At 32.6% G+C, this 14,082-nt stretch overlaps 2 protein-coding genes across 2 annotated transcripts; one reads left to right on the top strand and one right to left on the bottom strand.

Moving 5' to 3' along the window:
* The first annotated feature begins 227 nt into the window (after nt 1-227).
* LOC140819373 (ADP,ATP carrier protein ER-ANT1) lies at nt 228-3,182 on the top strand. The gene is made up of 4 exons (XM_073179440.1): nt 228-437; nt 1,160-1,447; nt 1,688-2,059; nt 2,385-3,182. The coding sequence occupies exons 2-4, from the start codon at nt 1,190-1,192 to the stop codon at nt 2,694-2,696; spliced, it is 942 nt and encodes a 313-aa protein (XP_073035541.1). The 5' UTR covers nt 228-437; nt 1,160-1,189; the 3' UTR covers nt 2,697-3,182.
* An 89-nt stretch (nt 3,183-3,271) lies between these two features.
* Nucleotides 3,272-5,154, bottom strand: LOC140819374 (uncharacterized). Its single transcript, XM_073179441.1, has 3 exons — nt 4,558-5,154; nt 4,377-4,462; nt 3,272-4,039 (listed from the first exon to the last, which is right to left on the bottom strand). Exons 1-3 carry the CDS (start codon nt 4,865-4,867, stop codon nt 3,758-3,760), a joined length of 678 nt encoding a protein of 225 aa, XP_073035542.1. The 5' UTR covers nt 4,868-5,154; the 3' UTR covers nt 3,272-3,757.
* Between the last annotated feature and the right edge of the window lie 8,928 nt (nt 5,155-14,082).

Genomic DNA, 14,082 nt, shown 5'->3' with positions numbered 1-14,082 from the left:
AAGAAAAAATCAATTTATTTACCAATAGAATATAAACCACCGAAATAATTATAATATTATTCAGAATTTTCAAGGCCTTTCAAACAATTAACCATTCAAAATTTAGGCCCTTTCATTTGCTGAGACAAAAAAAAATCGTAATTGAAAGTACAAAAAGGACAAGAAAATCCCGTTCACCTTCATCTTGTGGTGGTGGAAGACGATTCTCCCATCCTCCGCAAGTCTCTCCACGTTTCTCTGCTTATAAACTTTTGTTTTTGACGTGTCTACATGCGTTTGTAGGTGTATAATTGCTGTGAGTTATTTGTATCTATGCCTTGTTTGAAATCCTCAAGAACCAAGATGGAGGAATGATGTTTTGTGATTATTGATGTTACCTCTGGCTTGAATTTGTTCCCCATATGTCATGGACACAATCTTTCTTGGTTGTTATCAAGGTTTCGGGTCCTTTGAAATCTTTTGGGTCATTCTTGTATGATGACCTGTCATTTTAATTGATAATTTTTGGATTGAAGTATGAATTTTATAGAATATGGTTACCTGTTGAGTGAAGTGAGGAAAGAGTTGGGAGGCAACTTTAGATAAAACCTCAAGTAATACATTTAGATATTTCTTCGAAGAATATAAGGATGTCCAAGTGGGAATCCTTTTGAATTAGAGATATTTGTTTAATAAATACTTTTTAGTTATTCCTTTTCAGTTGAATCTTTGGCACTGAAAAAATAAGAACTTGGTTAATCTGCCCTATTTTGTCACTTGAAGATGTAGATTCAACAAGCTATTCTTTTGTATAGTTCTATTTTCTTTTTAATATATAGATACTTTTTATGCATGCTAAAATATATTTTATGGATGTTAAAGATATTGTCTTGCTAAGTTTTTTTTTTTCCATAAATAGCATTTCCTTTGCATTTCATATTCATATTTTTAAGTAAAAATAATAAAAAGCCTAGATTATGATATGATGCTGGAAAATTTTGCTATTAGTGCAGTAGAGAGATTATATGGATTACGATTTTTGGTCACTTTGTAATCTTCGTGTGAGTAGATTGTTCGGCATTTTTGTTTAACCTCTTCATTTTTTCATTCGTTGGAACAAACTAGATAAGCTCTGTGTGTACATAGTAATGGATGCATACTTGTTTGGTAACTTGTGTAGGACTAGAGTCAAACAGGAAGGGGGTCTGAGATGGCAACACATTCTGAGAAATTTTCTGTGGACTTCCTCATGGGAGGGGCAGCAGCTGTTGTAGCAAAAAGTGCCGCAGCTCCAATTGAGAGGGTGAAGCTTCTCTTGCAGAATCAAGGAGAGTTGATGAAAAGAGGACAACTTCAAAGACCCTATTTAGGTGTTGGGAATTGTTTCAAGAGGGTCTTCAGAGAGGAGGGTACTTTGTCCTTTTGGAGGGGTAACCAAGCCAATATCATAAGATATTTTCCCACGCAGGTAGATTATTTGCCCATAATTTTTATCTGCTCTAATTCACTTTCCTTCAAATTTCACCTCCTTAAGTGGTTTTCTTTTTTCATTTTTTATATCTTGAACACTTACATATGGCTTATGTATTTTTCTTATATTTTCTGGTTTTTTTAATATTGAAAAGGGATTTAAAAAACAAAAGGATTACAATGCTGAGAATCCTCTCACCCTTGTTTCCTGAGGAGCCGCTGCTTTAATTGTTTACAGGCTTTTAACTTTGCATTTAAAGGTTATTTCCGAAGCATCTTTGGATGTTCAAAAGAGAAAGATGGATATTTTAAGTGGTTTGCTGGAAACGTTGCTTCTGGAAGTGCTGCTGGGGCAACCACCTCAGTATTTCTATATCACCTTGATTATGCTCGGACTCGTTTGGCCACAGATGCTAAGGAGTGCCCTATCAATGGTAAACGCCAGTTTAAGGGGATAATAGATGTCTACAGTAAAACCTTATCGGTTGATGGGATTGGCGGACTCTATCGGGGATTTGGGGTTTCAATTTTGGGAATTACTCTTTATCGAGGAATGTACTTTGGGATCTACGACACAATGAAACCTATTGTGCTGGTTGGACCATTTAATGTGAGTTGGTCTCTTTTCCTGGCACTGTTTTGCTTTGAATTGTTTTCTGTTTGGATGTGAATTGCATCTGTATCATTTCATGATGCTTTTGGTATTATGAATTCTAATATGTTGAACCCATTTTAAAAATCGCGCAAAAATCTTGTGTTTTCTGACTTTTACAAGTTATGTGTAATTTTGGTTGGACCAGATATTGTAAATGTGTTTGGGTACATATACTATAGTGGCCTACATGTTTGATTTGCTCTCTTATATTTGCATAGTTTTGTTTGCCTGATTTTTATAAATTAGTTAAAGAATAAACACCGCTATTTCAAATTTGCAGGACAATTTTCTTGCTAGCTTTTTCTTAGGTTGGAGTGTGACTACTGTCTCTGGGGTCTGTGCATACCCATTTGATACACTGAGACGGAGAATGATGCTGACATCTGGACAATCATTGAAATATCGAAATGCTAAGCATGCATTTTTTGAAATTATTCGCCTAGAAGGTTTCACTGCGCTGTTTAGGGGAATCACAGCTAACATGCTACTCGGTATGGCTGGAGCAGGAGTACTTGCCGGATATGATCAACTCCAAAGAATTGTCTACAGACCACCTTGTCATAACCTGAACTCTCATGAAGCTTTCAAATGAATCCATTTAGATGAGGATTTATGTGTATATGGAAGTCGACGTTTATTTGGACCAACTGGAGGGTCACTTGTTGGGGAAAACCCATAGAGAAGAATTTGATTCCTCAAGAGTGTTATAACAAGAAGCAATGACGAGACAAAGTGCTTATGGGAATGTCGAATTAGCTCTCACTCGGAGAAAATGGTAACAGCTACACACAACTAAGTTATGGAAGAAGATGTTGCGAACACATTAGTCATAGGAAATTAGGTTGTATATTAAATACAACTTTGCAGCCGAAAATTCCAACGAATGCTGCTGATTCAATTGTATAGTAATTGATATCTATGTTGTTGACTTTGAATGAACAATTCATTCATGGTTAATATTGTAAATAGTCAAGGGGCATTCATCTTTGTCTTCAATACATATATTCTGGGTGCAAATGTATATCAATCAATTTTCCTATTTTGGTTAGAGAACATTTTTGTTGTTGGAAGTGGTAAGGTTTGTGATTATTTTACGTCAGAAATTTCTCTAATTGTGAATTGTGAGATTTGATAATTAGAGATACCTGGTAACCTTTTTTATTGTAGCTTTGGTGGTCGCTCTAACCAATTTTACCAAGACTACGGAAGACTTGAAAGTTTTGATGGCATGAAAGATGCTATTGTTGCCCACTGACCATGGTAAGGCTTTCTTTTCCCAGTGTTGTTTCCTGTTTTTACTAGTGACACATGAACGATTAGCATGTTTTCGTAAGTTACTTTTAATCTTATTTCAATGTAATACATTGATTCACTTGTTCTTGCATTGTCTTGGATTGTCAGTTTGCATATATAACCAAGCAAAAGTTGCTGGTATGTGAACTTGCATTGCTTTAAAATTCACTGTTGTGCAAAAAATGAATCCAGGGAAATATTGTTCACCAATATGCTGTAATTATACATTTAAGTTTGTAACGATACGTCCTATCATGGGTTTTTTGGGATTGATTTCAGTTTCAGGTAACTTGAGCATGGAACTACAAGATCATTGATTCCCCGGACTTTTTCATTGAATGATAATCTCAACAGTTATTACTAAGCAAGAAGCCAAAAATTCTTGTGCCGCTTTGTTGTAATCAAATAGCCTCCATATTTTCTATTTTTCCTTCTTACAGCTATTGTCATGCAGTTAGCATATTGGATGCAGTAATCAACTACTCGGCTTCTTTTTTTTCTGTTCCATATCAACCGTAGACGCCATAACAGTGATTGCTTTTGCTGTCCCAGAACTAGCAGTGAGGCCTTCAGTCTTTTAGCTTCTTCAACGACAATTGGTCCCTTTTCCTTTCCTTCTCGTACTGCCATCTCAACTTGCACCTAGTTCATGTGAAGAAAGCATCTTAATCTACTACCCTTTAGAATCTTGATTTCATCTCATTATTTTCTAGTTGTAGGAAATGCATGTAGTTTGTATTATATGCTTTTTCATTACAGGCGCTTTAGTAAACTGAGACAAATCTTGAAAACTCAAAAGTACTTGGAATACCATTAAGAATGTTGGGTAGGATGAACTTTCTACTCCTTCGTATATGCTCCAAGTATATTGATTATTATTCAATCATGTGTGAGCTACACGCGACTGTGACTCTCTTATACGGAACAAATTCTCTACATCATTATAAGTGGTCTAGAAAGATATGAACTTTCTGCTCACCTCAGGTCTTTTTAACTGGCACATACTTTTCGACGAGCGAAGAAGATTATACGCCTGTTGATTGGTTTCCCCATTTGTTGTTGCATCTGAATCATGAAATAATGTTATCTTCATCAGCATACATAATTATATGCCCATTACTTGTAGCCATATTTCTTTAAATGAAAAGATGTGCTAATACCTTGTTTTGCAACATGCAGAAGAATGATTTTATCCTGGCTTTGAACAGTGTGAGAGAGCACCCAATCCAGCGCTCCTCTAGCCTCTGGGCTCGAATCAACCACGACCATGACTCTGTTCCCACATTCAGACGCAGATAAACTACCTTCCAAACCCAATTTGTTGATTTGATTCGACAACTCGGATTTCTCTTCTTCCTTGATAAAACTCGCAGTATTCTCATAATGTTGGGAAGGCGAACGGACACGAACACGAGAGCGGACGCGAATACAGACACGAGTCGCAGCACGACTCATACACCAGCCCGACATATTCTTGTATTGGTTCAAGGTGAGCTAGAAACTGTATTCCTGTTGATATATATATAATCATGTATGTAAAAGTCTAGCATATATACTTGTGGTTAAGTATGGAGTATTGCAATCTTAAAAAGTCATGCAAATCATTTTCTTGGTCCCCTAATTTCCTAATGGTGAGTTGTCCCAAACGTGGCTTCCATGAAAACAAGATGACGCAAAGACTGATGGTGACTTCAAAGAACTGAGGATGAATTATATAATTCTCTCGTTGACATTTATATATATATATATATATATATATATATATATATATATATATATATATATGTATTTGTTTATGATTTAGGGGCGAGGCATGTGTGATGTACGAATTATCATCATTATTTTTAGAACAACGAACAATATATGACTAACCTGGTTATAAAATTGAATTTGGTAAAATGAAATGGTTGAATAATTGAAAAATTAGATTATTCAAGTATACACAGTGAATACTTATATTGTTCGTCGCGTGTGATGAGATAATTGATCGTTTTATAAAACAATTATTTTATAAGTGGTGAACATGACAAAAATTTGTGTGAGACGGTCTCACGAGACGTATTTAGTGAGACGGATCGCTTATTTGGGTCATTCATAAAAAAATATTACTTTTTATTGTGAATATCAGTATGATTGACCTGTCTCACAGATAAAGATTTGTGAGACCGTCTCACAAGAGACCTACTCGGTGAACATTGTACTGATATAATGTAGTATAAACTGAACATTATACTTATGTCATGTTTACATCCTAGATATAAATTAACTACATTCATATTATGATTATATAATATCCGTATATATGCACGCACACACACATACAGATATATGTATATATTGTATATATGAATTGAATGAAAATATTGGTATTAGGTAGACGTGCATATATATATATATAAAATTGTCAACGATATATATAATTTGAAGAGTTGCATGCACATTCTCATCTTCTTTAATTATTTGGGTTGGCAACCTTTTATATATCAATCGACATGAATCTCTTCTTCTCTATAAATTAATAAAGAAATTGGAGCCTGCCATATTTGTCATCTTCTTCTATTCTATCCCCGTCAATTTAGCAAATTTTCTAGAAATTAGTTTGGCCCACGTTGAACAAATTGGTGCTCAAATCATTCATACCTATCACTAATTAATTCCATTTACATTATGGTGGCCACATAAATTCTAATACAAGAATTTAACATAATATATTTTGTAACAAATTTTTTTTTTTTACTGGTTTGGAGTTCCTTCATTGCCTCCGCGAAAATTCGGGTAATTTATGATCGACGATGGATAACATAACGAAAAGGTTTATATATACTCCATATACAAGCATTTCTAGCTAAATTTTCTCTAATATGCATAATATAATCTTTAGAAGTGTACAAAATGCATAAAACAAACTCAACAAAATATCCTCTCATTAATTATGCTTGAAAATCACCAGAAAAAAAAAAAGCATTTAGTTTTATACTAAAAAATTACTCAATGAAATCATATTGCACACCTGATATTCATGGAGCTCGCGACATCGATTTCATCAAATTATGTAATTTAAAATGTTGATATAAACTAAAATATTTTCGTGTGTTCGAGCGGTGAATTGACTGATCACATAACCAAATATGAAAAAATCCAAATCACATGACCAAAAATATAAATAAAAAATATTCCAAAAACCATTTTCAAATATCTGTACTACGTTTTTGGGGAGCAAGTTGTTTTGCACCTCCAAGGCTTGTCCTGCAACAAAAAGAAGGGTTAAAACTTATATCATGATACAAGAACCAAATGTGAACAAAAGTACGAGTTAGTGGACTAAAATCAAAGAGTTGATCGTTAACATGGTTAAAAATAAATAATATGCAAATTCTATGAACACGAAAATGTTGTTCTCCTTAAAATATTTAACTCACCATTTAAATTTATATTGGGGAGGTGCCAAGATCCTGGGTATTTTGTTTTTTAACTTCAGTCAACTAACTCCGCATATATATTTCAAATACACATGAGGAAGTCATTTTCTTAATTAAATAGTTGATCGTTGTTATTTTACAAATTTTTTCGATCCTAGGATCATGTGCACACATTTGTAAATTATATAATTTTGGACGAATTTAAATCAAATAGACAACTACATATCAAAACTAAAATTTTAATTTAGCCTGTCTAATTTTTTGGAGTCAAAGTTGCACCAACTCAACAATCCTCTCAGCATAAACTAGCAAAGGAGAAAATGTATTGTGTTTATATAATTAATGGTATCTATGTAAATATTTGTAACATATATTGTAAAGTCTACTATTAAAATACTACTAGATTTTTTTTTTTGGTAAGCTATTTTCGAAAATTACTCAAACACACGCATTTTAAAAAAAAATCATTCAACTACTGAATAAAAATACTGCAATTAAATGAATTAACCTTGTCAAATTCCTAAACTACTATTTTAAAAGAACTCAAATGTGACGTTCAAAACCCAGCCAAACCATCAACATATAAAAGATGTAAAATGTATAAAATAAATAATGTTTTACTCCTGACTCATAAACATATAATGTGCGGAAACCTCTGGTTAATGTGTGCACACTCAGCTCCTCCTACTCAGTCTTCGACGCCTCCAGTATCCACATCATCATGCTCATCTGCATCATTCACACTTAGTGATTCTAAAGATTCAACACGCCCGAATCGTGATAACAAATACATATACGTATCATGCAACAGTGAAATATACTGTAATAAAAATACATTTCATGATCTTAAAGACATGAAATTAAACATAACATATCAAAGCATAAGCACATTCATAACATATCTCATCATATCAACATATACGTGTTCATTTTCTTTTATTGAATTCTGATCATTAGTGGTAACTTTCGTATCAGCTCTAATCGATGGATCCATTTATATATAACTGCGGTACCCGGGGTGGGAACATAAGCGACAATACTACCCATCCACTGAGCCTCAGCCTTACATGTTCGTGTTCGTGTTCGTATTAGTCACAACCAACCCCCCTCCTTCAAAAATATGTTATTGTATTCATCACTTATAAATATCATGCATATACGTACTTTTTCTTAAAACCAAGTATGCATCGTATTTTCCGTATTCTCATAAAAATTCATATTCATAATAAGCATAAACATTTTAATCATGCAATTTTAGTTCTCGGGGCGTTGCCAGGATTGCTAACTCGACCCGAAGCCAATCCTTAAACCATATTTCAAAGACTCCTAATCAAACCTCGTATGATCCAATTTAACACTCACTAATCTAGGTCGTAACGACATATCAATACCCAAACGAGACAATAGCGCTAAAAACTAATACCCCATATATACCGTAGCATTGCGGCGCTTAGGCGCCATGCACCAGCGCTACGGCGCTACAAGGGCTGAACATTGGGCACTTCGGTGCCAGGAGAGCAGTGCCGTGGCGCCACCCCCTGTACATGTGACCAAAACCCCAAACAAATTCCGAAGCCAAACTCTACACTACTCTCAACCAACACGAACCAGACTTGAACCAACATCTCCTAGCTCACCACTGGACCCTCCTGGACTGACCTAACCACTGCCCTTAGCCTCATGTATGCAGCTTACTCGATTCCACCGTGAAATAACCGATCTAGCCACCAACTTGTCCAAAATGTCCCCGGTCTCCGTTCCTCGTTCGAATGCAAAATACTGCTAAAAACCATAGTACATGAAATCTTAACAACCATGAAATAAAACATCTATCCATGTCATGATCAGGCATTTAATGCAGTAAAAATAATTAAATACATATTGCAGTCAGGTTACGTAGTTCGAATTTTCTAGACTTTACATATATTTATCATATTTTTTTAATAATTCATAGTACATACTTTAATATTTAAATTTACCAATATATTATGTCAATTGTATGTTGTTAGTACCCTTCGTGCAAATTTGAACAAAATAAAACTTTTTATTATTGTTATGTAGAGATAAAAATAATAGGACATAAATGTCTCATCATTACTAATAATCAATTGACATTTAGAGCCTTATAATTTCATCATTATAAACTTTTTTACCATTAAATACTCACACCGGAAAATTATATTTAATCAAAATTTTAAATTTATTTTGTGAATTAATTTCTAAATGCATGAACAAATATAATATTTTATAAACCTAAATTTAATTGTGAATTTAAATAATTTAGAGCCTTATAATTTCATCATTATAAACTTTTTTACCATTAAATACTCACACCGGAAAATTATATTAATGGTAAATCAATCTATAAATTGTGCATGAACAAATATAATATTTTATAAACCTAAGTTTAATTGTGAATTTAAATAATAGTAATCAAAATCTATATTTCTAATTGTGGAATGACAAAATTAATTTTCTATACACACTTCAAGGATAAAAAGTAACTCCTATATTAATTTTATCAAATAATTCATCTTTATACTACATTTAAATATTCTATCTTTTTAATTTTCCCTCTACAATTTTTTTCTAATGATTTTATTGTAAACTTTTTTACCATTAAATACTCACACCGGACTTAATCAAAATTTTAAATTTATTTTGTGAATTAATTTCTAAATGCATGAACAAATATAATATTTTATAAACCTAAATTTAATTGTGAATTTAAATAATATTAATCAAAATATATATTTACAATCGTGCAATGACAAAATTAATCTTCTATACACACTTCAAGAATAGAATGTAACTCTTATATTAATTTTATCAAATAATTCATCTTTATACTACATTTAAATATTTTATCTTTTTAATTTTCCCTCTACAATTTTTTCCTAATGATCTTATTGTAATTTTGTAATTATATTTTTAGTGTTATTTCTAATTAAGTAATGAATTATACTATCACAAAAATAGAATAGAATGTAACTCCTATATTAATTTTATCAAATAACTCATCTTTATACTATATTTAAATATTTTATCATTTTAATTTTCTCTCTACATTTATTCCTAATTATTTTATTGTAATTTTGTAATTATATTTTTAGTGCAATTTTTAATTAAGTAATGAATTATAGTATCACAAAAAGATATATGAAAAATTTATAACATACGTGCAATAGTAGAATAACTAACATATTTTATGGGTTTTTTTAACAAAGAATTGAAAATAAAGAGTTTAATTCCGATTTTAAAAGATAGTACGATTTCAAAAAATATGAAAAAAAAATTATCTACAACAAATATATATGTTATAGGCATAATTATTTTATTAAACTGTATAACTAAAAAATTACATGTATTGCTGATAAAATCAATCATGAGTCAAAACATTGAATATGTAATTCATGAAAATATATTTAATAAGCAATAAAAAGACTCTCTAAGTTATTTTCTATGTAAAAACAATATATGATATAATCTTTATAATAAATATAATTATAATGATCATTGATTAACATTTGTTAAAGTATCAGAATTTTTACATATGATATTTAATTATTTTGAAATCAAACTAATTAATTCAATAGATACAAAAATAACATTTTTTTATGAAAGTTTATTTCTTTTGTTATATTTCAAATTTTAATGGTGAAAATCATACCAATTGTGTAAAATCTATATTTAATAACTATTATATGAGTTTATTTGATATTTATCATATAATCTTATTTGAATGTGCATTTCTTTATATTTGTTGATTTATTTATTATTTTAAAACTTATTTAACAAGAAATTAATAGTCATCAATGGTAGTCTACGAAATATCGATATATAGAATTTATTATCCATGATATAGAATTGTAAAAAAAAAAGTAAAAAAATTATTAAGAGGTTAAATTAAATATCATGAGTTATATTTTACTATTAATATTACTATTTCATTTGTTTTAACATTGTTTTTATGAGTTAGTCACAGTGATTTTAAATTGATAATTATTTGTCTCTAGTATGCTTCGCTTATGTAGATTATGATTTATGCATTGATAAAATCCATAATTTGGTTGATTTTTAGGTTATTATGCTTTATACGTGGTGTTTGAATATATAATTTTTTAAAATAATTTGTTTCACTTCATTTAGTTCTATCTATTATGTTCTATACACTTTTTATATAACATAAAATCAAATGCTTGAATTTTAATTTAGAAAACAATTTTGAAAATAAGTTATATAAGTTCTTATAAATCGTCTAATATGATAAGAAATTAAGCCCAAATAAATAACAAAATGATTCAAATTGTTTTTTCAAAAATCATTTTTTTAAAATTTTTATAATATAATTGATATTACGTGCAACGCACGTGCATCATGCTAGTTATTGTAAGTGTTTGAATCCCTTTACGATCAGTCGTCAGAGTATGTTATCAAGAACTTGATAACAGAGACCAACACAAGGTTGCACACCAATACATCAACACTAATATGCCGATAGAAATGAATCAAAGAACAGAATGTAAATGACACGAGATTTACGTGGTTCAATCAATGAATCGATCTACGTCCACGGGAGGCCATCTCGTTAGAATTTGATATTATCAAATTACAACAGATATTGAAATACAAGAACTCACAGCTCTCAATCGACAACACTCTTGTTCTTCTCTTTTGAATTACAAAAGAACACTCTTTGCTATCTTGAGAGAGTTGGATTATTGTTGATTTCAGAACGATTACTTTTGCTTGTATGTCTTCTGACTTGATCAACCAGATATACTTATATCTGGACCTTACTTGGAGTATTCATATCCAGCGACCCTTGATCTCCAGAAAATACTGGCCATAGATCCATCATAATCTCAACCAACTAAATGCCAGTTCTTGACTCAAATATCTTCCAGTTATTAATTGACTATTCTTCTTCAATTGTTGACAGTGGAACTACAAATCTCCACCTTGTCATCAATTTAAGCTTCCAATGAGACCACCTCCATGTGTCCCTTTATCTTTAAGGAATGTAGCCCTTGGCTACATTCACCAGTTGCATGCAATGGTGAAACGTGTATGTGGATATGACTTTAGTGCACATATTCGATGGATTGTGTTCAGCGCTTTCTTATGAATCTGCACTTCTCCAGATTCTATGATTCCTTTAACAAAATGGAGTCTAAAATCTACGTATTTAGTCCTTTCGTGAAAGACTCAAGTTTGGACAAAAGTATTGCAATTTGATTGTCACAACAGGCAACCAAAGATTCCTGTCCAAATCCAAGTTCTTCTATGAATCTATACATCCATTTTGCCTCCTCGAAAGCTTCAGATACTGCCATATATTCAGCCTCGGTGGATGACAATGCCACTACCTGTTGAAGTGTTGTTTTCCAACTTACTGAAGCGCCATTCACAGTGAATATATATCATGTCAGAGACTTCTTGGTGTCTATGCTTCCAGCATAATCCAAACAACATATCCATTTACCGAGTTCCCTTTCACTCCACTTCCCCTAAACATCAGTCCAGTGTTTAAAGTGCCTTTTACATAACTTAAAATCCACTTTACAGCAGACCAATGTTCCTCACCAGGGTTGTCCAGAAATCTGCTTATCATGCTCACTGAGTACCCCAAATCATGCCTAGTATCATCTTAACCTGTCCAACATCTTCCTTTTCAAATTCCACACTTAGTTCTACCTTTAGGGACCTTATCTCTTCCATGTCTTGACATGCAATGAGCATGTCATCTACATATAACACTAAGTACATGATTTTCCTTGTGCTTAGCTCCTTATGCTATACACACCAATCATAAGTATTCCTGGTGAACTTGGGTGAATCATGAAGTTATTGAAGTGTTTATACCGTTGCCTAGGGGTTTGCTTTAAGCCATAGAGTGATTTTTTTGGTATGCATACTAGAGGTGGATCAGATTTGTCTTCAAATTAACATCAAGGTGTTCAAGTTCCATATTTTCCTTTGCCACCAATGCTAGGACAGATCTAGTTGACTTGTGCTTGACTACTGGTGAAAAGACCTCATGAAAATCTATACCTTCAACTTGAGAGAACACCTTGGCCAGCAACCTTGCTTTGTACCTTGGTTACCCAACACCTGGTATACCTTGCTTCCTTTAAAAGATCCATTTGGATCCAATTGAATTCTGATTTCTAGGATTTGGCACCAGTGTCCATGTGTTATTTTTCTGAAGTGATTGCATTTCTTCTGTCATAGGTTTATGCCATTTATCCCTTGTTTTTGACCTCATGGCTTCTTGAAGATTTAGTGGTTCATCTTTAATCTGAGATGTAGTAGAGAATGCATATGACATAATCTGCAAGCCCAAACCTTTGAGGAGGCTTTATGATCCTTCTCTACCTATCTCTTGTCAATTTGTAATTCTGCAAGTTCGGTGAGTCTTGAGTGTCTGTATCTAGTGTGTCATTCTCTGTCAAGAATTCACTATCATCATTTAGGCTTGTTCCAGTTAGCTCCATCTTAATCTTAGTGCTCTCTGTACCATCAAAGACTTCAGTAGGATTCCTTTCATCAGTGTGAATCTTCAAAGGGAACATATCCTCCTTGAAAGTAACATCTCTGCTGACTATGATCTTTTGGCTTCCTAATTCTATGAACCAAAGTTTATAACCCTTGGTGCCATCAGGATATCCCAAGAAAATGCATTTTAGATCCCTGTCATCTAAGTTGCCCTGTTTGACATGTGCATATGCTGCACATCCAAAGACTTTTAGATCATTCAATTGTCGGGGTGATGAGGTCCATTTTTCCACAGGAGTCATGAATCCTAGAGGAACTGAGGGGCTTCGATTTATCAGGAAATAGACTGTGTTGGCAGCCTCAACACAAAAAGATTTAGGTACACCCGAGTGCGATAATAAACATCTTACTCTTTCCAAAATAGTTATGTTCATCCTTTCGGCTAGTTCATTTTGTTGGGAAGTATAAGGTACTGTAAAATGCCTTGTTATTCCCTTCTCTAGCAGAACTCATGAAATCCTTTGAGCAATATTCCAGTCCATTATATGTCCTGAGTTTCTTTAGCCTTCTACCAGTTTGAGTTTCTGAAAGTCTGAGCTACTGTCTGAATTTATCCTTTGCCTTCCTCTTGTTTTCAGTGTATAGATCCAGACTCTCCTAGAATATTCATCAATAACAGTCATGAAATACCTTGCTCCACCATTTGATGGTATTCTTGATGGACCCCAAAGATCTGAATGAACGTAATCCATTGGTGCAGAGTATGCT

The sequence above is a fragment of the Primulina eburnea genome, chromosome 18 (genome assembly GCF_022965805.1).
Source record: "Primulina eburnea isolate SZY01 chromosome 18, ASM2296580v1, whole genome shotgun sequence".
In the NCBI taxonomy this organism is placed as follows: Eukaryota; Viridiplantae; Streptophyta; class Magnoliopsida; order Lamiales; family Gesneriaceae; genus Primulina; species Primulina eburnea.
The sequence above is the reverse complement of the archived record's forward strand: the minus strand, read 5'-3'. Positions and strand labels throughout refer to the sequence as shown.

Excerpts from the sequence above, each read along its gene's own strand:
- LOC140819373 (XM_073179440.1), top strand. The coding sequence starts at position 1,190 with ATGGCAACACATTCTGAGAAATTTTCTGTGGACTTCCTCATGGGAGGG. Across the intron at positions 1,448-1,687 it reads TAAGATATTTTCCCACGCAG|GCTTTTAACTTTGCATTTAA; the intron begins GTAGATTATTTG and ends AATTGTTTACAG. Across the intron at positions 2,060-2,384 it reads TGCTGGTTGGACCATTTAAT|GACAATTTTCTTGCTAGCTT; the intron begins GTGAGTTGGTCT and ends TCAAATTTGCAG.
- LOC140819374 (XM_073179441.1), bottom strand. The coding sequence starts at position 4,867 with ATGTCGGGCTGGTGTATGAGTCGTGCTGCGACTCGTGTCTGTATTCGC. Across the intron at positions 4,463-4,557 it reads TCTGCATGTTGCAAAACAAG|ATGCAACAACAAATGGGGAA; the intron begins GTATTAGCACAT and ends TTCATGATTCAG. Across the intron at positions 4,040-4,376 it reads GCCAGTTAAAAAGACCTGAG|GTGCAAGTTGAGATGGCAGT; the intron begins GTGAGCAGAAAG and ends CACATGAACTAG.